The 26584-nt window shown below is 40.9% G+C and overlaps 1 protein-coding gene across 1 annotated transcript in view; it reads right to left on the minus strand.

Annotated features, from left to right (window-relative positions):
• The window catches only part of NDFIP1 (Nedd4 family interacting protein 1), a 40404-nt gene extending 19960 nt beyond the window's left edge, over positions 1-20444 (minus strand). The window contains exons 1-2 of the mRNA XM_084885020.1: positions 20171-20444; positions 1699-1789 (exon numbers count right to left, since the gene is read on the minus strand). Of these exons, the coding sequence (XP_084741146.1) occupies positions 1699-1789; positions 20171-20227 (148 nt within the window). The 5' untranslated portion in view covers positions 20228-20444. The remainder of the gene's footprint in view (positions 1-1698; positions 1790-20170) is intronic.
• Between the last annotated feature and the right edge of the window lie 6140 nt (positions 20445-26584).

A 26584-nucleotide genomic window follows, 5' to 3' on the forward strand; every position in this document is an offset into this window, starting at 1 on the left:
GAGATTGTTTTTGTTGTAATCCCTAAACCATAAAGAAATTTTTAAACAGCCCTAGTGGTTTGGCTCATGGATAGAGCGTCAACCTGAGGATGGAAGGCTCCCAGGTCCGATTCCAGTCAAGGGCACATTCCCAGGTAGAGGGCTTGATCCCCAGTAGGGGACATGCAGGAGGCATCCAATCAATGATTCTCTCTCATTATTGATGTTTCTATCTCTCTCTCCCTATTCCTTTCCTCTCTGAAATCAATAAAGATAATATTTTTAAAAAAAGAAGAAGAAAAAAAGAATATGAAATGCCAGTGAATAAGGGAAAGAAGTGTTTGAAAAAGATTTCTATCTAAAATGGTTATGGGGGAAATGGGGGACATCTGTAATACTATCAACAATAAAAGTATACAAAATAGAACCTAAGATGTTCAAGAAAAATTATCCCCTATAAAAATGAAGAACTTTTATCATTAATAAAACAGAAATCCAATTTCTTATTTATCAGTTGGAATTTTCATGAATGTATTTAATGGAAGACCAGTACTGATAGTCTAGGCTAGCAGTCGCCAACTGGTGGTCCACGGACAACTGGTGGTCTGTGAGGTCCAAAAGGTTGGCAACTGCTGGTCTAATCAGAGATGAGTGAATAAGGACTAGCACTGCAATTCTTTCCCAAGTCTTGCTGCTGTTGTCTTAATTTGATTCCACAAGACACCCTAGAATTCTTACAAAACCATGTTAGCATTATTATTTAGTTTCAGAAACTTATAAATAAAAATACCTTAACTAATTCAAGATGATGAGGTTCAGAATTTGAAGCCAGAATAGAGGTGAGAAACTTTCTATGATCCTCTAATTACAATGGCAACCTCCGGCCACAGAGACTACCAAAAGATTTAATCTCACATCAACTGATGACAACTGCCTGAGGTGCTGTACTGAAAGGATCTGAGGCTGTTTGTTTGGTATGAATGCTGTCTTCAACTTGCCTATCCGCCCAGAGTGAGTTGGGTTGAGTTGTGGCACCATGGGCATGTACTTGCCTCAATTCTATTTTAGAAAATATGGAAAAGGTTTCATTAAAAGTGGTCAACATTCAACAATAAAAGCAGTTATCAGAAAGCTCTAGTTACCTACCAAAAGTTGTCAACTAATGAGATTTTTTTCTTCCTTCCTCCCTATCCCTTCTACACAAACATATGAAAATTAAAAAGATAATCTGACATAATGTGGGAAGATGAAAGGTTAATTAAGGAAGGCGGAAACTATGAGGAACATTTAAACCATGAGGAAGAGAATGAGTTAGGAGCCTTCTAGTTGTTTTGTTTTTAATTAAGAAATTTACTAGCATAAAAGAATGTAACACACTATATTCTACACCATAGGTACTACAATCACAAAAGAGCAAAATAGCTAATAAGGAAACTACAAAAAGAACAGAACTTAGGTAATGTACCTGGTTCCTAAATTTCTACTTCTTTTATATTAAGAGTCTGTTGGAATGAAATTGAGTTCCAAAATAAAATGGGATTTGACCTGTTTTTCAGAACAGTAACATTAGTATTTTTCCACTCAAGCTACAAACTAAATATAATTTCAAAGACTATTTAAAGAAAGCTGAAGCAAAGGTAAACACCAATAACACATACTAGACAATTCTATGGCTAAGTGCACTCCGAGAGCTCAGTGGTCATCCGGCCCGTGACCTACCTACTGCACTCTCCGGGGAGACGCTGCTGTAAGGAGGAGGAGCATCACATGCGGCCTGTTCCAGCTGTGCAGGCTCTTCCACATTCTGCAACTAAATAAAAATTTCACATTTTAATTCAATATAAAACCAGTAAGACAGAGAAGAACAACCTTAAAACTGGAATATCCTTTCTGGAAAGCTAGTTGGCAATTTGTTTCCAAAGTCTTAAAATGTGCAAATCCTTTACAAAGTATTCCACTCCCAGAAATTTATCCTAAGGAAATAATCAGACAGAGGCAAAAAGATTTATATACAGAGAAGGGCAAAAATAGGTTTATAGCTGTGAGTATTCATAACACAAGAGTTTATTCTTGTATCATTATTTACTAATTGTCTTATTTTCCTTACAAACAACTATAAACCTACTTCTGCTTAACCCTGTAAATGTCATTGCAGCAAAAATTAGGAACAACCTAAATTCCAATCATGGGAAACATTAAATAAATTACAGTTCATTTCACAAAAGCTTACTAAGCAGCCATAAAAATGAAAACGAAGAAAATTTGATGGCTCAAACAGATATTCACTCTAAATACTATTACATAAAAAATAAATAAATAAATAAATAAATAAACAAACACACTAAATTTACCAAATAGTATACATCATACAATTTGGCTTTGAAAGATAGTTAATGGAAAGGAGGTCTAGAATGATAGATATCTACCGCTTACACTGTTTATCTCCAAGTCATGTGATCACAGGAATATTTATTATACATACATCTAACTTTTTGCAATGAACATTTGTCACTTGTATAATTTTCTAAGTGACAAAAATAATTCTATATAATAAAAGGGTAATATGAAAAATGACCAATCGTCAGAACAACCAGTCGCTATGATGCATAAGATCACCAGGGGGCAGATGCTCAACTCAGGAGCTTCCCCTTGGTGGTCAGTGCACTCCCACAGGGGGAGCTCTGCTCAGCCAGAAGCTAGGCTGATGGCTAGCAAGCGCAGCAAAGATAGCAGGATGCTAAGGATGTCCGACTGACCGATTAAGCCATCAGTTGGACACCCCAAAAGGGTGCAGGCCTAGCTGAGAGACCCCCCCCCCCCCACCTCCAAGTGCACAAATATCGTGCGCCGAGCTTCTAGTATAAAAGTAATGTTAAGACAAAGACAAATCACACAGACTAAGGTTTACCATTATATTCAGTTTAGGCATGGAAATTAGATCTTAAAATATAAAATTCTACATAATTATACATATAACCTCTGTCAATTCATCTAACCATTTTCTCACTAGTCAAATCTGCAGCTGCAGTTATTTAACTTACACTGAAAGTGTGAATTCCTGCCATTGCCATATGGATAGTTTACCCAATTCATCTTCATTGAACAAAGACATTTGTTTTAATTTTTCCAGTGTGACAAAAGACTACAGCTCATTTAAAAGATAAACTGGCTGAGAATGGGAATCAATCTGTAAAGTAATAACAGAGTACTCACTGGGGGTTCTGCATCCGAGCTGTGTATCATCATAATACATACTGCCAACTAAGTCACTGGGAAAATACACAGCTTCTAAACCAGGGGTCCTCAAACTTTTTAAAGTGGGGGCCAGATCACGGTCCCTCAGAGAGCTGGAGGGCCGGACTATATGAACTACTAATTCCTACTGTAACACCTCGGCTGCGCTCACTGCCCAAAAAACCTGGCGGGCCAGATCAGACTCCTCTGCGGGCGGCATGTGGCCCGCGGGCCGTAGTTTGAAGACCCCTGTTCTAAACTAACTGCTACAAAGAACTCTATCTTGAATTGAGAGAGAAAAATAGAGAGTCTGACCCAGGGATCCTCAAACTTTTTAAAGTGGGGGCCAGATCACGGACCCTCAGAGAGCTGGAGGGCCGGACTATATGAACTACTAATTCCTACTGTAACACCTCGGCTGCGCTCACTGCCCAAAAAACCTGGCGGGCCGGATCAGACTCCTCTGCGGGCCGCAGTTTGAAGACCCCTGGCTGACCTATCATAACATGAAGTAGAGCTCCTTAATTCATTACATTTTTAACTAACCATCTCAGTCTCTAATCCCTATACTATTCAAAATCGGAAGACCACAAAACTTTTCTGATTCTACAAAGCATTCAATTTCAAATGAATTTCTGTATCAAATTTCCATCAACATTTACCATCTGATCACATTTTTTAAACCCCTGTAATCTAATGTTAAACTTAAAGCATTCCCAAAGTAATTATATTGTAACCTAAGATAAATTTTCCTTTTGTCACTTGTATAATTTTCTAAATGACAAAAATAATCCTTATAAATAAAAGGGTAATATAATATGCAAATTGACCAATCTGCAGAACAACCGATCACTATGATGCATAAAGGAAAACATATGGGCAAAATAGCTATAGTAATGCCAATAGTCCTAGGACACCAAGTCAGTAAATTCTTTAAATAGAGTTCCTGGGGCCATGGTTCACTTGTTATACTATCCCTCCCTCCCCTAGAGAGGAATGGAGAGGGAGAAAGAGATAGAAACATCAATGATGAGAGAGAATCACTGATCGGCTGCCTTCTACACTCCCCCTAACTAGGGATCAAACCTGAAACCCAGGACTCTAATCATGATCACAGAGCCACAGGCAGGGCTCACATGAAATACTTTTAACATTATCTGAAGCTCTACACAGGGTCTTCTCAGCCGACTCCTACTTTGTGTCCTAGGAATGTTGCAAAATAAGAGTCTTGCCCTACCCAGGTTTGGCTCAGTGGGAAGAGTGTCAGCCTGTGGACGGAAGGGTCCCAGGTTCAATTCCAGTCACTACTACAGGCTAGGGTTGTGGGCTTGATCCTTCCATGCAGGAGGCAGCCCATTGGTGGTTCCTCTCATCACGGATGTTTCCATCTCTCTCTCCCTTTCCCTTCCTCTTTCAAATCAATAAAAATATATCTTTTTTAAAAAGCAAGTCTGCTGCAAAAACAGAGGCAAATATGGACTTTTCAAGAATATTGCCTTAATATACTGTAGCTAGTAATTTTTTTTTATTTTTTTAATATATTTTATTGATTTTTTACAGAGAGGAAGAGGAATAGAGAGTTAGAAACATCGATGAGAGACAATCATCGATCAGCTGCCTCTTGCACACGCCCTACTGGGGATGTGCTCCCAACCAAGGTACATGCCCTTGACAGGAATTGAACCCGCAACCTTTCAGTCCGCAGTCCGATGCTCTATCCACTGAGCCAAACCGATTTCGGCTAGTAATGTTTTTTAAATCTAGTAATGTTCTTTAAACATAGCTTGATATCTTTGACTTGTTTTATACTTCCTGAGCTTGGTCACATAATCATGTTGCCTTTGCATAATTTAGGTTTTTGAAAGGAAGCATGGCAATTCTAAGAAATTACAGAGGTCCAAAGAATAAAAAGGTCTAATATGTCAGTATCTATAAGATAGGTTGCCTGTTTCCTAGCAACCTGAAAATGAGAAATTTGATCATCCCACACCAGAGTAACAGATAACAGAGCAAAGAAATTCCAACCGTCACAGAAACCCCCATTTTCTCTTTGGTGAGCAAAAAAGAAACATTTATAGGTGACGGTTTTTGCTCCATTAAAATTCACCACTTTAGAATCATATACTAATATTATTTTCAACTGAAAACGACAAAAAACACCCACTCTGATTACAGAGGCTCCCCATATTGGAAAGATCCAGAACTTGACTGCATCGACATGTTTTCTATAATGCTGGTGATACATGTAGGCTCTGTCAAGAAATGTGTGGGAGGAAACTACTACAGTGTGGGAGGAAAAGAGACAATCATCTTCAACAAGTATTTGGTCACCACCATCCGGGGGAAAATAACTTGCTAAACAACTGAATCCCTAAGTATACATCTCTTTAGACTCTGGGGACATCTTCGGCCATTATTTATTCCTCTCCCAGCTAAACAAGTCAGGCACACTGACGAGGGGTGGAGGGGCGGGGCACATGTGCGCTAGAACTGGAGAGGGACTTACCGCCAAGGCTATAAAATTGGTTATTTAGTTCCAAATGTATTTTTGAGGTTCCCCTTTTCTGTCCCTGAGAACTCTTCCTGTGTAGTCCTCCCTGCCACATCCCTGGGGCTCAGGGATCTTCAGTCTCCACTGAACTTCTCAGAAAATCATCGCATTGTCACTGTGGGGCTGGTGTTGGAAAGATACCCCGTCTCTTCTATCAACTGGGTCAGTGGGAGCCTGAGCACAACCTACTGTCACAGAATCCTGGTTTGCAGGAGATCCTGCGAGAGGCTTTGAAAAGTGGTGGGACCTTCTGCTCTCTTCCTGCTATGTGCTATTTATTAACAATGAAGATAATAAATACATGTTGAGGGCTGGATTCTTTTATGTCATGTTTTTGTTTTTTTAACAAGTTTGATCAATTTTATTGATCTCTAAATAAGTAAAAATGGCTTTTTCCCCAAAAAAGAATTATACAATTACCTACATACCATATAAAGTACTAAGCTTAGTACAAAACTACCTATAACTAGCCATATATCCATTGCTGAGATAGGAATAATCCAATGATCGTACAATTCCTTGGGGCCCTAGACTGAGACTCACTCCCACTTTCCTGGTGCCCCTCTCTTTACTCTGAGCAGACTCTGTCATGGCTCCCCGGAAGAACCCTAAAACTTATTCATGTTCCACCTTAGTTTTATCACAATCTGATATTGTTTCTTGGCCTTGATCAACCTCGATTTACTGTTTAATATTTACCTACAAAAAGGTGATAATAATATTTTGCCTTTTAGATTTTGCCTATGAAATACACAGAGCACACCTAAAATAATGGATGTTTTCCTCCTTACTACATTCCTCTGGAGCCTAACTATACTGTTGCTATTAGAAATAAATATATGATGTTTTAGCTACATAACAGTTTAAAGAATCCCCTGTACAGAAATCATTCACAGCTCTAGTTACTAATAGAAGCAAAATTGAATTTAACAAATTTAAGATCTCACATCCTACAGATTTAAATTTTCATTTGACTTTCCACCCCAGCAAGACGACTTCCTCACTACCCTCCCCTAAGTAGTTCTAAAGATAATCTTCAATTTAGAAATGAGCTATTTTTAGCCAATAGCAGACCTAGGGCTAGGATTAGGCCTAAATAAGGAACAAATTTTACAATTGTACCAATGGCAGTACCTAAAGGCATTTAAAAGTCTTTAAATTGGATTCTCTCTATTCACTAAGAATGGGACGACCAAAATAAATGAATAAATAAATAAATAAATAAATAAATAAAGCCCTACTAAACAACAAAGAGAAAAACAAAAAAGACATTCACATAAATCCTTATACACAAGAGAAAGTATCAAAATATGCCACATAATTCACATGAACACAAAAACCACGCGGAAAACAATGCTGAACTACCCAAAAATTCCGTGAAGTACAAGTATTGTATACCACTCACTTTTTTCTTGGTTGAGTCTTATTTAAAAAGCAAGAAAATTGTAAGATTTTTTAAAGTTGTATTTTTAATTTATTTTATTAAGGTTACATTGGTTTAAAAAACCATATAAGTTCCAAGTGTACAAAATTCTCTTTAAGTTTTAAATCCCTTCTTTAAGTTATTATCAGTAAATTTCAGAAAATCTTGAACCAATGCCTAAACTCTAGCTTTAAATGTTACTTACCACTTCTAATTTTAGAGTTAATTTATAAAACATTTGCCTTAAAATGCAATTTTTAAACCTCTCATTCTAACCTACTACTTCTGTATACTCTTTTAAATCCTACCAAATGAAACAGTATAATTACCAGAAAGTAAATAAGCACATTTCTTTAGCCCTGCTCTGCTAGTGCATAAACAACCGAGTATGCTGTTTTACTGTTGTTCAGAAATAGACAAAGTTTGTGAGGACTGCAAATTTCCTATTACATATAGACTAGATTTTTTATTGTACATTGACTATAAATTGTTATTCTAACCAAGTTATTTACATTCAAGAACAGTTCTATTTTATTAATTAGGGGATAACATTTAAAATAAGGTAAATAATTCTGAAAAAGAGAATCTCAAAAATGAAAAGATTAATTTTTAAAAGGATACAAAATTTAATAGGTAAAAGGATACAAAATTTAATATATAAGTGGCCAGTATACAAAGATCCTCAATTATCATTAGTCATCAGAGAAATGTAAATCAAATCCATGAGATACCGCTTCACATCCACTAATATAGCCATAAAAAATTGAAAAGCAAAATAACAAGCATTGTTGAGTGTGCATAGAAAGTGGGAACACTGCCAAAACCGGTTTAGCTCAGTGGATAGAGCGTCCATCTTCGGACTGAAAGGTCCCAGGTTCGATTCCGGTCAGGGGCATGTACATTGGTTGCGGGCACATCCCCGGTAGGGGGTGTGCAGGAGGCAGCTGGTCGATGTTTCTCTCTCATCGACGTTTCTAGCTCTCTATCCCTCTCCCTTTCTCTCTGTGGAAAATCAATAAAATATATTTTTAAAAAGAAGAAGAAAAAAAAGTGGGAACACTTATGCACTACTGGTGGGAACCAAACTTCACTAACAATACAGGAAGGGGGAAAAGGAGCTGTCAGAGGATGTGAGATGTAGACTGTGAGCTCTTGTACACTGGGACCTTTGCATGGTTTATGGCTGCATTCACCCAGCACTTAACATCATGTTCACAAAGCCCGATATGGAGCTCCCTCAGAAAATCACGTTGAAGAAATGGCAGCTAATCTTAATTACCAGCTCACATTTATTAAAAACAATCAAGTGGCATATTCAAAAAGTGAAATAGTCTACACTAAAATGACAGTGAAGTCAAATATACAGACCCTGAAAGTGACAAGGACATGCCTACAACCCAGGGACATGTGCTAGATGCATGCAGCCTGCTTGGCTTTGCTAGCCCATGAGCTACTGAGCTCTCCGTCAGGCTGAGAAGTTCCAAAGCTATGCTTGCTTATGATTGTGATGATGATGATGATGATGATGATGATGATGATACTGATGCCACCACCACAACTACCTGATGTCCAGCATGCTAGGGCAGAGATTACGGTGGGACAAGGTATTCTATTCAAAAGAGCCTGCCTTAATTTGGGTCTAATTATGAGGTCCCCTTCTCCTGCAAGAAGAGTCAAGAGGAAAATGTATCAGACATTTCATATTGTTCCCTCTATCCCATCATCACAGAACTTTCATTATACAAGTGTCTAACTGATACATTAACTTAACGCCATTCAATGATCACGTCAGACCATGACAGGTGTGCAATCTGACTAGTGTTTTCTACCTCACTAAGTCTGTAATTTAGTAAAAAAAAAGGACAATCAAAGGAATTATGATTATAATGCTCCAGTTAAAGATTAAACACACACATTTGCCTCTTATCCCATTTTTTAATGTAAATGTGAAAATTTTATTAATTTTAAGGCAAAAGTTAAGTAATAATAGAGGAAGCAGCAATAAAATCCTGAAAGCTAGAAGCAGTAACTCACATAGTAGACCCAAGAAATGGAATCTTAAACCTGAAAGCAGAAAAACAACCTCTTGCACTATACCCTCAAGAATCAGTGGCACCACATGGTGGAGGTGGAGGTGGAGGTGGAGGAGGAGGAGGTGGAGGAGGTGGAAAAGGAGGAGGAGGTGAAGGAGGTGGAGGAGGTGGAGGAGGTGCAGGAGGAGGAGGAGAAAAAAAGGATCTCTTACCCTTTGAGATAGCATGGAGGGATCTGGAGAGTATTATGCTAAGTGAAATAGGCCAGTCAGAGAAAAACAAGTATCATATGATCTCACTCATATGTAGAATCTAATGAATAAAATAAACTGATGAATAAAATACATCTAGAGACATAGAATTATGGAACAGCCTGATGAATCTCAGAGGGAAGGCAGGAGTGGGCAGGGAGAGATTAGCCAAAGAACTTATATGCATATATGCATAACCCATGGACTCAGACGACAATGTGATGAAGGACTGGGTGGGAGGGGAGACATGGTTGCAGAAGAAGGGGGTCAATAGTGGGAAAAAGGGGACATCTGTAATACTGTCAACAATAAAGATAAATCTTAAAAAGAAAAAAGGAATAGGTAGCACGATATTGGTGCAAGTACGAGTGAAAATGAGATTTAAAAGCAGAAAGGAAGGTTGGAGATACAGTTAAACACACAATGCTCCTGGAATCCCCATTAGAAGATTAGAGGTTTATTTTCTGGTCAATGTAAAGCAGAGATTTCTGGGCTGGAGGCACAGAGCTTTAGGAGAAAGAATAGCAAATCAGGAAAAAAAAAAGTGATTGAGAGTCTTATGTACTAAATGCTGACATTTCCCAGCATTCTTCCCCAATCAAATCCCAGAATACTAACAACCAGTTCTTTGGGGAAATGACCAGCCGAAGTAAAGACCTGAAGACACTAACACTCAAAGAAAAAACCTACTCAGGTCACGCTAGATACAGAGCTCAATGAGAAACTCCACCAAGTATACTGAGCAACTTCCAAACTGCTGTACAGACCATGCACTCTTAACCAAGCAGACAAAGATCACCATGCACCAAAAGCAAGCTTCTAACATAAGAGGTCAAAGCAAAGAGAGGAAAGGCAATGCAGGAAACAACTATGCTGAAGATGAAAACTTAAAAGAGAAGAAGAAAATTCAATACTCTCAGAAAAACAAGAGAAAAAAATAGAACCATATAACAAGGGAGGGAGGGAGGGAGGGAGGGAAGGAGGGAGGGAGGGAGAGGGGGGGGATGAGGAGGAGGAGGAGGAGGAGGAGGAGAACAATTAGAGGAGAGGTTTAAAAATTCAACAGGTTGGGATGATGAACACACAATACAATAAACAGATGATGTATTATAGAACTGTACACATATAACCTATATAATTTTGTTAATCAATGTCACATCAATAAATTCAATAAAATTAAAAAGAGACAATTGGAGGGATTTTTGAATTAGACATAATTACAGAGATTCACTCTAGACTTAAGAAGGGTTGCAAATATCAGAATTATTTTAATACTTACACACTTGAGCTAATGAATATGTATTAAAAATACGGTCATGAAATTAATGGGACCACAATGTTTCATCTCAAAGATATTAGAAAAATATCTTGGTAAAACATAAAATATCAAGTAAAGGAACTACTGACATTTTTTAAAAATGACAACAACCCAGCCAATGTGGCTCAGTGATTGAGCATCAACCTATGAACCAAGAGGTCACTGGTTTGGTGCTCAGTTAGGGCATGTGCCTGGGGTTGTGGGCTCAATACCCAGTAGAGGGCATGCAGGAGGCAGCCAATTGATGATGTTTCTCTCTCATCGATCTTTCTATTTCTCCCTTCCTCTCTCTCTAAAAATCAATAAAAACATATTAAAATAAATAGCAAAAAAATTAAATGACAACAGAAATTAAAATTGTATTAAAGAGAATATAAAATTGAGAAAGGCTCAGAGAAAGTATTATAGAGAAAAAGACAGAGGTGAAATGTGAGATTTTTATAATGTAAAGAATCCGAACAAGAACTCCAAATTGCAAAGAGAAAAGAAAAAAAGAAAATCAAATCAAATACATACTTTAAACATTTTTTCAGAACTGACAGACATGAGCTTCCAGACCAAAAAACCCCACTTAAGTAACTGGCACAATGGATGAAAATAGATCTACACCAAGCTACAAAACAGTGAAATTTAAGAACACTGATGATAAAAGGAGGCTCCTAAGGGCTGGGAAAGTAGGTCACATCTAAGAACCAGTCATCATAATTGGCTTCAGGCTTCTTAATAGCAACAGTGGAACCTAGAAGGCAATTGAACAAATGTCTTCAAAATTCTAGAGGAAAATGCTTCCAACACAGAAATCTAAGTTAAATGTGAAGATAAGTTAACCTCCCATGCATTCTTCCTTAGAAAGATACTGGAGGTATGTTCAATGAAAATGAAGCAGTAATCTGAGAGAAATATGTGACCCAAGGAAAGGCACTTCAATTAAGATGATTGGGAAAGGAAATCCCCAGGATGACAACTTAAGAGCAACCTTCTAGAACAGGTCAGAGGACCAGGAAAGAGCTCCACACTCCCTAAAGGAAGAAAATATCAGATATGTTTGAACATAACAAAAAACTATTAAGATTATTAAGTGAGAGCCTGAGGATGAATTAGTACTATTGGCAAATTTATGATATGTACATAGAAATTTAAGCAAACAAAAAAATAACTTCAGGAAAAATCAAATACTGTTCAAAGAAAAGTAACCACAGTATACTACATATTTTCAACTATTAAAATGCTGAATATCAATCTAACCACATATAGATATAACTGTATTAGAAAAATGGAGAAACAGGAAGTGTTGTATGAGTGGTAAAAGAGAGCTAAATCCTTATATCCCATACTGATGTCAATTTTAAAAATACAGAAAACCGCCGAAACCGGTTTGGCTCAGTGGTAGAGCGTCGGTCTGCGGACTGAAAGGTACCGGGTTCGATTCTGGTCAAGGGCATGTACATTGGTTGCGGGCACATCCCAGGTGGGGGGTGAGCAAGAGGCAGCTGGTCGATGTTTCTCTCTCATCGACGTTTCTAGCTCTCTATCTCTCTCCCTTTCTCTCTGTAAAAAATCAATAAAATATATATATATATATATATATATATATATATATATATATATATATATATATATTTTTTAAATACAGAAAACCGCCCTAGCTGGTTTTGCTTAATGGAAAGAGCACTGGCCTGCAGACCGAAGGGTCCCAGGTTCTATTCCGTCAGGGGCACGTACCTTGGTTGCAGGTTCCTCCCCAGCCCAGGCCCTGGTCTGTGCAGGAGGCAACCATCAATGTGTTTCTCTCACATCAATGTTTCTCTCTGTCTTTCCCTCTCTTCCACTCTCTCTAAAAGATCAATGAAAAATATTCTCAGGTGAGGATTACCCTCCACCCCCACCCCACCCCCCACCAAAAAAAAAAAAAGAAAAAAAGGCAGAAAACTGTCCAGGCCAGTGTGGCTTAGCTGGTTGAGTGTTATCCCATGCACCAAGAGGTCACCCGTCCAATTCCCAGGTTGAGGGATCCATCCCCAGTATAAGGCATGCAGGATGTTTCTCCCTTTCTCTCCACTCCCCTTCTTAAATCAATAAAAACATTTATCTTAAAATGCTGAAAACAGAAAAATTAAGATGCACACTGTAAATGTTATTTAACTACAAGGATAATCGCAAAACAGCAAAAGAAACAGCTAAAAGAACTAAGGAGAAGGTGGGGTAAGCAGAAGACCACTATTGTTGTTAATAGCCTAAAAGATTCTACAGAATCTCATCTAAATTTAATGAGGACAAAATAAATTAAAAATAACTGAATAACAAAGTAAAGAGCAAAATAATCACTGAATCCTATAGAAAAAGGATTATGATGAATAAAAGTGCTTCGATTTTACTTGTAACTCATTCAGTTTTTATAGGATTCTATCCATTGCTAAGCAAACCTTAATGTTTAAGATAAATTTGGGCAACAGATATGGGTGTTATTTTATATTACGTATTCTTGAAATTTTCTGTAAGTTTGAAATTACTTCAAGTTTTAAAAAAAAGAATTTTTAATAGAAAATTTTGGAAAATAAAAAAGGGCTCACTCCAACCATTTTTTTTTAAGTATTGTTTAAAATGCAAGGAAAAAATGATGCTATGCATTGGTCAACACCTATAGAACTTTACAGCACAAAGAGTGAACTTGAATGTATGCAAAAATTTTAAAAAACACCATTTAAGTTGGTGGTGGTTTCCAGAATGGTATGCAGAATGTGACAAAATTAAACTGCATTATAAATGTATGAAACAACCCCACTGAAGAACGTGGGGGAAAGTAAGTACCTAAATCACTTTGGAAAATAATAGTTTATGACTAAAGGCAAAAGAATATGTACCTATTATACAAAAGAATCTGTACCTGTAGGACTAAAGGCAAAAGAATCTGGCTGATAAAACTATTTGCCATAGGGGTATGTGGTTAACAACTCTGACAGTGCTACACATGTATATTAGAATTAAAGAATTAGCTAAATAGATAGTGGATTGTGGATGCCAGATTTCTCACTGTTGGACTCAAGAGTATACAGGTAAGTGAGGGGAACGGACTGGAGAGATCTATGTAGTAACAGATTAGAGATGGTTAGTTTAATAATATACATGGTTACATATAAAAAAGTTTTAGAGATACATATGCACACATATATTTCTTTACTCTGTCACTTTAGAAGGTCTACAAGCAATGATACCTTAGAAGCAGTGAGCTCAGACCTTGGTTTCTAATAAATGCAACCAGGGCTCCTTGAGAAATGACTGATTCTAGGAGGCACAGGAAATATACATGATGAGCCTCAATCCAAAAAGTAAGGAAGTGCTTTAAAACAACAACAATGATGGAGCTGTCAAAGAGACACAGGTGCCAACTGAAAGAGTTCCCAATGGCCAAAACTGGAACAGTATGAGCAAGAGAATAAAGTAGTATTAGATTGTAACCCAAAGAATTAATGAGTCCATACTGATATCACTGAATAGATGAATGGCGGAGACAACTGTCCCATTCAGAAAATTTCCAAATAATTTACACAATACTCTGCACTCAATGAGGTGGTAGAGGATAACTCCCCAATCCTTAAGTGTGGACTTTCTTTCAAAGAGTACAATATGAAAAGGTGGGGGGAGGGAGACTAATTTTACAGCAGAGAAACCTGAAAAACACTACTTCAATCAAATTATCAAGGTCGAATCAACAGTGATAAGTCATGCTGATAATATATATTCTTGATATAATGTGATGAAAATGGCACTTTGCTTATATGATCTTCTTCCCTCAAAATCTATAACCTCAGTCTAATCATGAGAAAAGCATCAGACAAATCCCAATTGAGGAACACTCAATAAATACATGGCAAATATTCCTATAAGGTGTCATCAAAAACAAGGAAATTTTGATAAACTATCATAGCTAAGAGGAGCCCAAAGAGATATGATAATCAAATGTAATATGGTAACCTGTATGGGATCCTGAACAGGAAAAGGTGGTTAGATAAACTAAAAATATACATAAAGTATGGACTTTAGTTAATAACTAGAGGACCGGTACATAAATTTGAGCATGGTGGGGGTTTGGCCTGCCCGCTAGCCCTGATTGGGATGGGGCGGGCTGGTGGGGGAGAGAGGACACGCTCCACCCGGCCCCCAGTGAAACTCTCTGTCGAGGGGACAATTTGCATATTAGCCTTTTATTATGTAGGATAATACATCAATATTGGTTCATTAATTGTCTTAAATGTACCATATGAATATAAAATGTTAACAGGGGAAACTGAGTCTGGGGATATATGAAAACTGTATAATCTTCTCAATGTTTCTGAAATCCTAAAACTTACAAAAAGTAAAGCTTAGCCCTGGCAGATGTGGCTCAGAGGATAGAGTGTCGGTCTGCAGACTAAAGGGTAAAAGGTATCAGGTTCAATTCCAGTCAAGGGCACATGCCTGGGTTGTGGGCTGGATTCCCAGTAGGGGCCATGCATCAGGCAGGGGATCAATGATTCTCTCACATCATTGATATTTCTGTCTTTCTCTCTCCCTCTCCCTTCCTCTCTGAAATCAATAAAAACGTTGTTTGTTTGTTTTTAAAGTAAAGCTCATTTAAAAAAAATTTTAAATACATTTTTAAAGCAAAGAAAAAAGCCAGAAGAATGCACACCAAACTTGAGGTAAGGTTTTCCTTTACAAAGTTATTATTTGACTCTAATATATGAAGAATGTATCTGTGTACTACTGTACAACAAAAAAATGTTTAATTTTAAATACCACAGTTAAGCCCTGATAAAAAGGAAATTAAACAGAATCCACTTCCTAACACTTTGTACTGTAATTCTATTCATAAACTATCCTACCTCCAAAAGACCTCCAAATCACATTCGAGTCTCTGATTACTAATATTACCGCAATATATGAACTTAAAAGAAAAACTGTCAAAGATTATACTAAATTGCTGGGGAGTGGTATATGCACAAATATGCATGTGAAAGGAACTTCTTTAATCAGTAAGGAAATATTCCACCAGAAACATTCTTAAATTCTATCAGTATTTAGAGCTAGTATTTAGAACTTTAAACATAAATTGTGCTATTCAGAAAGTCAGGTTAATTTATTTTTTAAAATATATTTTATTGATTTGTTTCAGAGAGGAAGAGAGAGATAGTTAGAAACATCCATGAGAGAGAGTCATCGATCAGCTGCCTCCTGCACATCCTCTACTGGGGATGTGCCCGCAACCAAGGTACATGCCCTTGACCGGAATCAAACCCAGGACCTTTCAGTCCACAGGCTGACACTCTATCCACTGAGCCAAACCAGTTTCAGCAAACGGCAGGCTAATTTAACAAAAGGATGTTTGGCACCCAGCTGTCCTGGCTGGTTGCTCAGTGGTTAGAGCGTCATCCGTCAGACCAAAGGGTCAGAGGTTGGATTCCCAGTCCAGGGCCCAGGTTGCAGTTTCACCAGCCCTGGTGGGGACGGAAATCAATCAATGTATCTCTCACATGGATGTTTTTCTTTCTTTCTCTCCCTCTCTCTCCCACTCCTTCCTTGCCTACCTCCCACCCTTCTACTCTCTAGAAATCAACTGAAAAACTATCCTCTTTGGTGAGGATTTAAATGAATGAATGAATGAAGTGGTGGACTGCTATGGAAAACAGTATGGCAGGCTCTCAAAAAATTAATAGCATTACCATATGAACCAGCAATTCCACTTCTGAGTATATATCCAAAGACTTTAAAGCAGGCACTCAAGAGATAACTATATGCCCACATTCACAGCAGCATTATTTACCACGATCAAAAGGTGAAAGCCCCCCAGTGTCCTTCTGTGGAAGAATGGATAAACAAAATACGACATATACATACAATAGAATATTATTCAGCCTTAAAACAGGAGGAAATTCTGATATAGGCAACAATATGGATCCACCTTGAGAACATTATGCTAAATGAAACAAGCAGTCACAAAAAGACAAATACTTATATATAAGGTATGTAGAGTAATCAAATTCATAGACAGAAAACAGAATGATGGCTCTCAGGGTTGGAGAAAGAAATGGGAAGTTATTATTTAATGTGTATGGAGTTTCAGTTAGGAAAAGATGAAAAAGTTCTGGAAATGGATGGTGGTTATGGTTGCCCAACAATGTGAACGTATTTAATGCCACTAAATAGACTATTGTGCCTGGTGGGGGTCTGGCCTTAAAATTTAACCTTAAAAATGGTTAAAATTGTAAATTTTGTATCTCAAAATACTTCAGAAAGCATTTGGCAAAATTCATGATATAGGCAAAGATCTATTCCAGTGACACAAAGAGGGCTTGGAATGGATGAACAGGAATAAATGCAATACTTAACAGGTCTCTCAACAATGGTCCTACCGAGACCTTTCTCAAACAGTGCTTCAGAATGTTTGGACACACACTCTGTTTTTAAATGAAAAAAAAAAATGAAAAAAAAGGGAGAGGGATAGAGCTGCTAGGAACCTATGAGCCTAGGCCTTCTGGATAGTTTGTCATAATGCTAAATTAAATTTTGCATATACTGCACTACCAATAAAAAGACCTTTAAAGGCAAAACTGTGTTTGTATTTATGAAATAATCATATGGTTTTCATTACATTTACTTCAATAGAAGACAAACTCAATTTGATTAAACAGATCAAACAGAAGCCAGAGTGGCCTTCTGCAGCAACCAAAGAGTATCATGCTCATATCAAGTTGCCTGGATAATTCACCAACATTCTATAATTCAGAAATCTTTTAAATATGCATACTCTCTGACTAAGCATTTCCACATCTAGAAACTTATACCAAGGAAATAGATGAAGATGCATGTAAAAGAAACTTCAGTGAATGAAAAATTTAAACATCCTTAGTGATCAACAATGAGCAACTGGTTAAATTATGGTGCAGCCATACAATTACATGCTGTACACACATAAAAATGTGAACTTATTATATAGCTATATTGCATGACTTTGCATGAATGTGCATGTATACATGTACATGAATACACATTAAAATTTGCAAATGCACGTGTCTGTGAACATGATACACTCATGCACACATGGGCATATAAACGTGTACATGTGTGCAAAGTGTGTGTAAAGCATAATCAGTAAAATTGCACTTGTGTGTACAAAACTGTGCCTATATATGTATTTATGAGTGCTTATGTCTATATTTGGACCAGGAGCCTGTGTTTTAAGTAGCTGAGTATGTGTTTATCCTCATAATCACTACTTAGAAGCTGTGACCTTGAGCAAGTTACTGAGCCTCTGGGAGTCTTCACTGACATCTATACCAGCGGTCGCCAACCTTCTGAACCTCGCAGACCACCAGTGGTCCTCGGACCACCGGCTGGCAACCGCTGATACATTACCAAGCCCTGCCTCACCGGGTTTTGTGAGGATTGAGTGAAAAAATGGATGAAAGGAGTTGGTGCAGTGATTGGAGCATAGTAAATGCTCACAGTAAATCAATATTAGCTTTCCTTATCTGTACACATATTCAGGCATCTATACTGTATTTACACAGCTATAAATTCAGAGATACCCATCAAAATATTAACTCTGGTTATCTATGGGTGATGGGCTTTTGTGGTGGGGTTGTTTTTCTTGGCTTTCATATTTTCCAATTTTTCTAAGATCATTTCTTTGTCATTCTCTTTTGAAGCTCTCCCTGACATACCTCAATTTTGTGTATTTAAAGCTATTAAATACTACACCAAGGAATGCATAATTTTGATACTCCACCAAGGTTTTTTGTATTCTAGCAGTGTGTGAGCACTACCTAGCAGCTCAAGAAGATGGCAGTACAAAGAAAAGCCCCAGCTTTCTGATCGCTTACCTTACCCAAGGCAAGATGAAAAGAATGAATTAAATCACACGGGCGGGGGGGTTGGGGGGGGTGGGAGAGTGGTGTACGGGTGATTTGCAAAAACACCTTGGTGACAGTTAAGTGACACCTACCATTGGTACTTTGTTAGTGGAGAGGAACCCAGAGCCTTGCCCAAGGTCATACAAAAAGCATGTGCCAGACCCCGGGCTGGGAGGGATCTGAGGACTAGACTGCTTTGCCACAATTTTGGGCGTGTTTATGAAACCAAGAAGCTACATTCTGAACCAGTCATTTCAGGAGTCCGGCTGGAGGAAGGAGGAAATTACAACACAGGGCAGATGACAGAAAAAAAGACAAAAAGTCAGTTAACCGGCCACACCAAGGGTTTACTTGGAATGCATTGATCGTATTGTGTTTTTTCCCCTTATTTCTCAAGCATAGAGATAGCACAGTCCATTTCGTAGAAGTGCGATTGACATTTTACACAATTTATACAGAAAGCAATTTGAAACACGACAAAACGCAAGCAGTTGCTTGCGGTCCCCAATCCACAGCGGTGCCCGCCTGGCCCGACTCCCAGTCACGACGCGCTCAATGCCTCCGAAGCCCCTGCAGAAGGTCTCCCTGGATTCCTGCGAGAAGCCCGGCTGCAGGGAGGGGCGAGTCAACCAAACAGGGTTCCCCCTGGGGCCTCGATTCGTAAATCATCCCCCAGATAATAATCCGATCATGCCCCGTCCATTTCCTCCCCAGCCGTGCTATTAGAGCTCGTTAATAAACGTCACGTCCAAGCCATTAAAACAGACCCGGGCACACGCCCTGCAGCCGTCCACGTAGCTCGGCATTTTGGGGTGCCATCAGAGTCCCCCCGCGCCTTTCCCACATTTACTGCAACATGCAGGCTTGTCTCTCGCCTCGGGTCTTTTGGTTCTTTTTTTTTTTTGGGGGGGGGGGGGGGAATAGGGAGGTTGTTTTTTACTTTTGTCTTAAAGCGGAGGCGTGGGGGATGGGTTCCCACACAGACCGGGCTCTGAAACCCTGAGTAATCGCATCTCGCCCGGGGAGCTGGGGCGGCGGCCCCGGCGAGGTTAGCCTCTCCCCTCCGCCCGGTTTCCTCTCCGCCCGGTTTCCCCTCCATTTCGCGCTGGCTTCTCCCTTTCCCCGTGACATCAACCCCAGGAGGGAAAGGGAAAGCCTACGGCCTCCCGGTCCACGGCTGCGGGCGGGGGCGGGTTCTGACCCGGGGACCCGCCCGCCGGGGGACGCGCAGGGAAGGCGCCGCGGGCTCAGCCTCTGCCGCCGCCCCGGCCCCGCCCGAGGCCGCGGAGGGTTCGGTCCGGTCCGGCCCGGCCCGGCCCGGCCCGCGGCGGCCTCGGCTCGGAGCGCGGCCCGCCCGCCGCCCAGGCCCAGCGCGGCCTGCCCAGCCGCGGTGTCCGCGGGCCCCGGGCCGGGCGCGGGAGGCCGCCGCGGCCGCAGCGAGGCCGGGGCCGGGGCCGGGGCCGGGCCTGGGGCGGGGCGCGGCGCCGCTCACCTGCTGGTACCCGACGGCGCAGGTCGGCTCCACCGCAGCCAGAGCCGCCAACGCCATGGCGCAGCCGGCGCGGGGACGAGGGCGGCGGCGAGAGAGGGAGGAAGGGGCGCGGGCGCGGCGGCTGGAGGCCGGGAGGCCGGGGGTCGCGCCTCGGGTGGGTCTCGATGGCCGCCGCTACCAGGCGAACCGCTCTCCTCGGCTGTGCGCGCCGCCGCGGAGGCTCCGGCTCGGCCCCGGGAGGAGGCGGGACCCGACGGCGACGCGGCCCCGCGCAGCCCCGCCCCCCCGCCCCGCGCAGCCCCGCCCCCCCCTCCCCGCGCAGCCCCGCCCCCGCCCGGCCCGAACCTCCCGGCCCGAACCTCCCGACCTGCACTCCCGCCTCTCCTCCCGGCCCTGCCCTACCCGCCCCTCCGGGCTGTGCCCGGCTGGCCCGAACCTCCCGACCTGCACTCCGGGCCAGGCTCACCCCTCCCGGCACTGCCCGGCCTGCCCGCCCTCTCGCCCCCGCCCTCCCGGTCCTGCCCGGCGGGCGGCCCGAACCTCCGGGCCCTGCACTCCCTGCCAGGCCCAGCCCTACCCGCCCTGCCTGCCCTCCCTCCCCTGCCCGGCCTGCCCACGCCACTGCCCTGGCCCCTGGCCCCGGGTCTGCCTCTCCTAGCGTCTCCCAGGCGGAAGCGCCAGGTTGGAGGCCACCGAAAGCGAATTGCTGCCACTGGCCACCTGGTGACGAGCACCTCGTGCCCAGCATGAGCCTCCCCTACGTGTGCTCACTGGCCCCCATCACACACACACACACACACACACACACTCATACACACATATACACACACACTCACACACACACACATATACACACACTCACACATACTGTCACACACACACATTCACACATACACACACAGACACGCTCACACACATATATATACACACATACACACACACATACACACACTCACACACACTCACTCACACACACACATACACACACACACACACACACACACACAGGGCCCATAAGACAGAGGTCGTTGACCCCCAGGGAGGTGGATAGTCTCATGGCAGCGCCCTCGGTTCTGACCCACGCACTCCCTTCCCCCTTGCCATTCTCGTAGGCCGGGGGTCAGTCAACTGCAGGGCAGAGGCCAGATCCGGTCCAGTGATTGTGGAAAATATCTGACATTCAAGGTTCAGTGCCTGTGAAGTAAGTCTGAACTTAATGCAGTGGCCCCCATGTGTTTAGTATGACCTGCAAACCCTAAGCTACTTGCTGTTGGGCCCTTTAGTGGGAAAAAAAAGTTTGCTGACCCTAAACCTTCGAAAACTTCTTAGATCTCAAAGCCTATGTAGGAGTGGGTAACAGCCTCATTTCTACGCAGTCCTTTAAGTATTTTAACAGCCTCATCCATGGATATAGAGACGATCTTTTTCTAACCAAAGCTCTCTGAGGAGCCGACATGAAAGGCAAAAAACTTCAGTGAGCCACGCTACAAGCTTTCCAGGGAGCAGGACCAAGGGCAGAGGTGGTGAGGGAAGGGAGAGTTTGCCTTGTGGAAGAGCTGAAAGGAGGCAGGCATACCTGTCATAGAGATCATTCTTACTGTTTCGCAGATGAAAAAATTATGCTGGAAGAGATTAAATGTTTGACCCAATAACGCAGAGCTAGTAAGGGGGTAAAGCTGGAATGAAACCCATTAAGCCAGCTTTTAAAACCATTATTATGGAGATAAATGATAAATTTTGTGGACAAGAGTAGTATGTGTCTTTAAAATATTTTGATATCTCCCGTAGCATATCGCTCAATATAGCCTATCTAGCATGCATTTGAGGTGTCTTGTTTCTTTCTATCACATCCAGCCATCTGGGATTGCTTCCACCCATATATCCAACACAGAAGAAAACTTGATCTTTGAGGCTTGTTGCAATTTCTTCCTTATTTCCTTTCCACATTGGTGGTCTAGGGTTGGCATTAATATGATTATTGGTGTAGCTTCTAATTTTCAAATTTTGTTAAATATTACACATTTTAAAATTTAGCTGTGGTCTTCATCGGTTTGGCTCAGTGGATAGAGTGCCTGTGGACTGAGGGGTACCAGGTTCGATTCCGGTCGGGGCATGTACTTTGGTTGCAGGCACATTAGGAGGTGTGCAGAAGGCAGCTGATCGATGTTTCTCTCTATCCCTCTCCCTTCCTCTCTGTAAAAAATCAATCATATATATATGATTGATTTTATTGTATATATATATTTGATTATATATGATTGATTTTATATATATAATCGATTATATATATATTTATATATATATAGCTGTGTTTTGTTTTGAAACTACCCTGAGGTTCCTGTACATAGGAGCCAACTGTAATCAATAAAAATTCTAAATGTTCAGCTGAAACCGGTTTGGTTCAGTGGATAGAGCGTCGGCCTGCGGACTAAAGGGTCCCAGGTTCGATTCCCGTCAAGGGCATGTACCTGGCTTGCGGGCACATCCTCGGTAGGGGGCGTGCAAGAGGCAGCTGATCAATGACTCTCTTTCATCGATGTTTCTAACTCTCTATCTCTCTCTCCCTTCCTCTCTGTAAAAAATCAATAAAATATATATTTTTTTAAATTCTAGATGTTCAGCTTCCTCACTTTGAGTTCTCTGCTAGTATCCCAACTCCTACACGTCTGTCTCTTTTCCAGCAACATGCCAATCTGAGAATCTTACAATGGTATGCTCCTTACTCTGTCCTTCAGTTGTTTTTAATCCAGAAAAAGAAAACTTTAATATATACTTTTATTGATTTCAGAGAGGAAGAGAGAGGAAAAGAGAGAAACATTAATGGTGAGAGAGAATAATCGATTGGCTGCCTTTTACACACCTTCCACTGGGGATTGAGCCTGAGCATGAGCCCTGACCGGGAATTAAACTGTGATCTCCTGGTTCATAGGTTGATGCTCAACCACTAAGCCACACTGGATGGGCCAGAAAAACAAACAAACAAAAAAACAACTTTAAATGTAATACAGTATAATGAATTATCCCAAACATAATGTCCTACCTTGTGATCTTGTATATTTGTGTGTGTGTTGGGGGGGGGGGGGGGCTGGAGGGGGAGGGGGGTAGGAACTAAGTTGAAATTTTTTAAAATCTCATCAATGAAAGTAGAAATCCAGACTTCTTTGCTCAGATATTCTAAACTTACATGTAAGAAGGAGTAAAGAGAAGCTGTCTGCTGCCACATTTGGCTATTGGAACTGCAGCTGCCATCTTTATGCATGTCTGCTGCACTGTGACTTTTGTGGAAAAGTTTTTACCCTTCCCATTTTCTTCTTTCCTAAACTACTAGTACCTTCTCTTTCTTTTTTTCTTTTTTTAAATGTATTTTTATTTATTTAAGAGAGAAAGGGAGAGGAAGAGAGAGATAGAAACATCAATGATGAGAAGGAATCATTGATTGGCTGCCTCCTGCTTGCCCCCTCGGCATATGCTCTTGATGAGAATAGAGCCCAGGACCCTTGAGTTCACAGGTCAACGCTCTATCCACTGAGCCAAACCACCTAGGGCTAGTACCTTCTCTTTCAATAGCTATACCCTCCCTGCATACAGACATAAATATTTATCACACTATAAATACTGGGCTTTCTTACAGGAATAGTTCCTCTCGAAAGAAAAACAAAATTGATCTCCAGTTTCCAATCTCCCTTTCTTTCTTTCTTTTTTTCATACATAAGAGAGAGTTTATTTAGAAAGTCACAGCTAAGTGTTCAGGAAACAAATTACAGAAGCAAAAGAAGGGCCTTTGGAGCTTAGGGAGAAAAGGGTAAAGGCAGCACAGTTTGAGGGAAGAGGAAGAGGGGAGGGAAGGGAAAAGAAGAGGCTCCAGCATCACTCCTTTTCTGATGTCCTGAACCAAAATGCTTTGTGATAACAATAAAGACGAAGCCTTTTTTTTTTTTTCCTTCTGTGATTTTCCCCCTAAAGCCTTTAATAAGTAAATGGAGATGATTTGTGTTGATGCAATTGATGGCTATATTGGGGGATTGAGAAATTGACTCTCCGCTGTATAGGGTCTCCGATTGGCAAGCAAACTATACAGGGAAAGGAAAAAACTCTGAGTCTCTGACTCATGGACCCATGGCTACTGCAGGCCAAGCAGACAGAGAAGATCATCCAAGGCTGTAAAAACTGCACTCCTTGGCTTCATCTCGAGATATTGTCAAGAGAGTTTCCACAAAGTTATTCATTTCAGATTGCTGCACTTATAAACTTATTTCCCCATGGAATAACAGTAATAATTTCCATGTGCAATACTTTTTATGTGAATTGCTGACTCTGAATCATCCATCCTGAGAGAGAAGAGAAATATTATGGACAAGTAAGAGCACAGCTCACGTCTGTTTTTCTTCATTCCCCTAGTTTAGAGAAAAAATTCCTCCAAGGTGGATGAGGTCTTCTTTCGAATCCACCTAAGTCCTACGCAGCCCTGAGCTCAATGAGTAACCAAGAAGGGTTTGTTAAATTTTAAACAAAGGCTCACTGGCCTAATATCTCATTTCAGGCCTTCATGTCTCCAGCTAATCTTCACAGGCCTCCCTCTGAACCATGGGATTCCATTTTTACTGAGTTACTATTCGTTTCATTAAGGGCAAAAGGTAATATCTTCCTATTACAAATAAAGGAAGTGTCCTCTGGTGGTTACTGCTGTGTGTGGAGCACCTCCTGGGACTCCGGCCCCCGTATTGAAGTGTAATACATCACCTCCTCCGTCTCGGGACAAATCCATTCTGCAGATGAAAGACTGAGGATATGTGTATACCTTGCTCAGCTAGTGCGTGGTCAAACCACAATTCAAACTCAGGTCTGTTTGACTACAAATCCTGAGCACTGCTCTGGGCGTGGAGGGAAATACAGGACCTAAAAGGACCAGGTCCACCTGCGGAGAAAGGGCCTGAGTGAGAAAAAGGCTTTGTTGTGATGGAAGAAGGGGAGGCATAGCAAGTCATGATTACACTTGTACGAAAACCCAGAACAAGGGTCAGTAAGCTTTTGTATAAAGAGGTAAGCAGTAAATATTTTGGACTCTGTGGACCACAGCTCTCTGTCACAACCCCTCCATTTTGCCATCGTATTGTAAGCACAGCTATAAACAATACCAAACAAATGAGCACAGTTGTGTTCCAGTAAAACTTTAATGGGAACCGAAATTTGGATTTCATATTATTTTCACGTGCCATGAAATAGTACTATTTTGATTTTTTTTTAACTATTTAAAAATGTTAAAACTATTCTTCACTCCCCCAGATCATACAAAAGCAGGCAGTGGCCTGGATTTGGTACCCAGGCAGCAGTCCACCAACCCCTTAGCTTAGTAACAGGATAAAAAAAGTTTATGTGCTAAGAGACTGGTAGGAAGTTTAAGCCACAAAGTAATGCAGAAGGCCGAAGGGAAAGGGAAGGGGGAAAAGAGAAGAAGATGAGAATTCATTAAAGATCTTAAAACATAAATGACATGTGCAAAGGTGTGAGAGGATAAGGATAACATGGCCTCCTGATTCCTTGGTTTATCTTCTTGTCACCGAAACACCATTCATTCATTCATTCATTCAACAAATATTAATTTAGCACCAACATGGGCAAGCAGACTATGTGACCAAGAAGCTGAAACTAGCCGAAACCAGTTTGGCTCAGTGGTAGAGCATCGGTCTGCGGACTGAAGGGTCCCAGGTTCGATTCTGGTCAAGGGTATGTACATTGGTTGCGGGCACATCCCCGGTGGGGGATGTGCAGGAGGCAGCTGGTGGATGGTTCTCTCTCATCAACGTTTCTAGCTCTCTCCCTTCCTATCTGTAAAAAAATCAAATATATTTTTTTTAAAAAGCTGAAACTATTAAAAAATCGTTTCTCGTATAAGAAATGCTAAGGATGATTATTTACTTATTTTAGTTACTATCACAAGTTTTGGTATGCTATGTCTTTATTTTCACTCATCTCAGAGTATTTTCTAATTTCCCTCCTAATTTATTTCTTTGACTGACTGGTTATAATATTTAGCAGTGTGTGATTTAATTTCCACATATCTGTGCATTTCCAAAAGTTTTGGGAATCTCTCCAGCCAGGAATGATGCTACAGCTGCCCATGTGTTGACTGCCACATTTGGTTGTGCAATTGTGCACTGCCACACTCCAGGAATAGCCATCCCATCACAATCTACACAAATGACACCCCCACCCTGTCTGTTGCCATCTTATAGATGGTGACACCATAAGATCCTTAATACATTTAGGGGTATTGTGGGTAGCGAAGGAATGAGGAAAGCTAAGTGTCCACAGGGAAATCAACTGTCTGATCCTCATCTTTGGACACAGTGTACCAACCAATTGTGATAGATAATTGCCTTAAAAAAAAAAAAAAGAAAGAAAGAAAGAAAGAAA

The sequence above is a fragment of the Pipistrellus hanaki genome (genome assembly GCF_964339955.1).
Source record: "Pipistrellus hanaki genome assembly, chromosome: 5".
Lineage (NCBI taxonomy): Eukaryota > Metazoa > Chordata > Mammalia > Chiroptera > Vespertilionidae > Pipistrellus > Pipistrellus hanaki.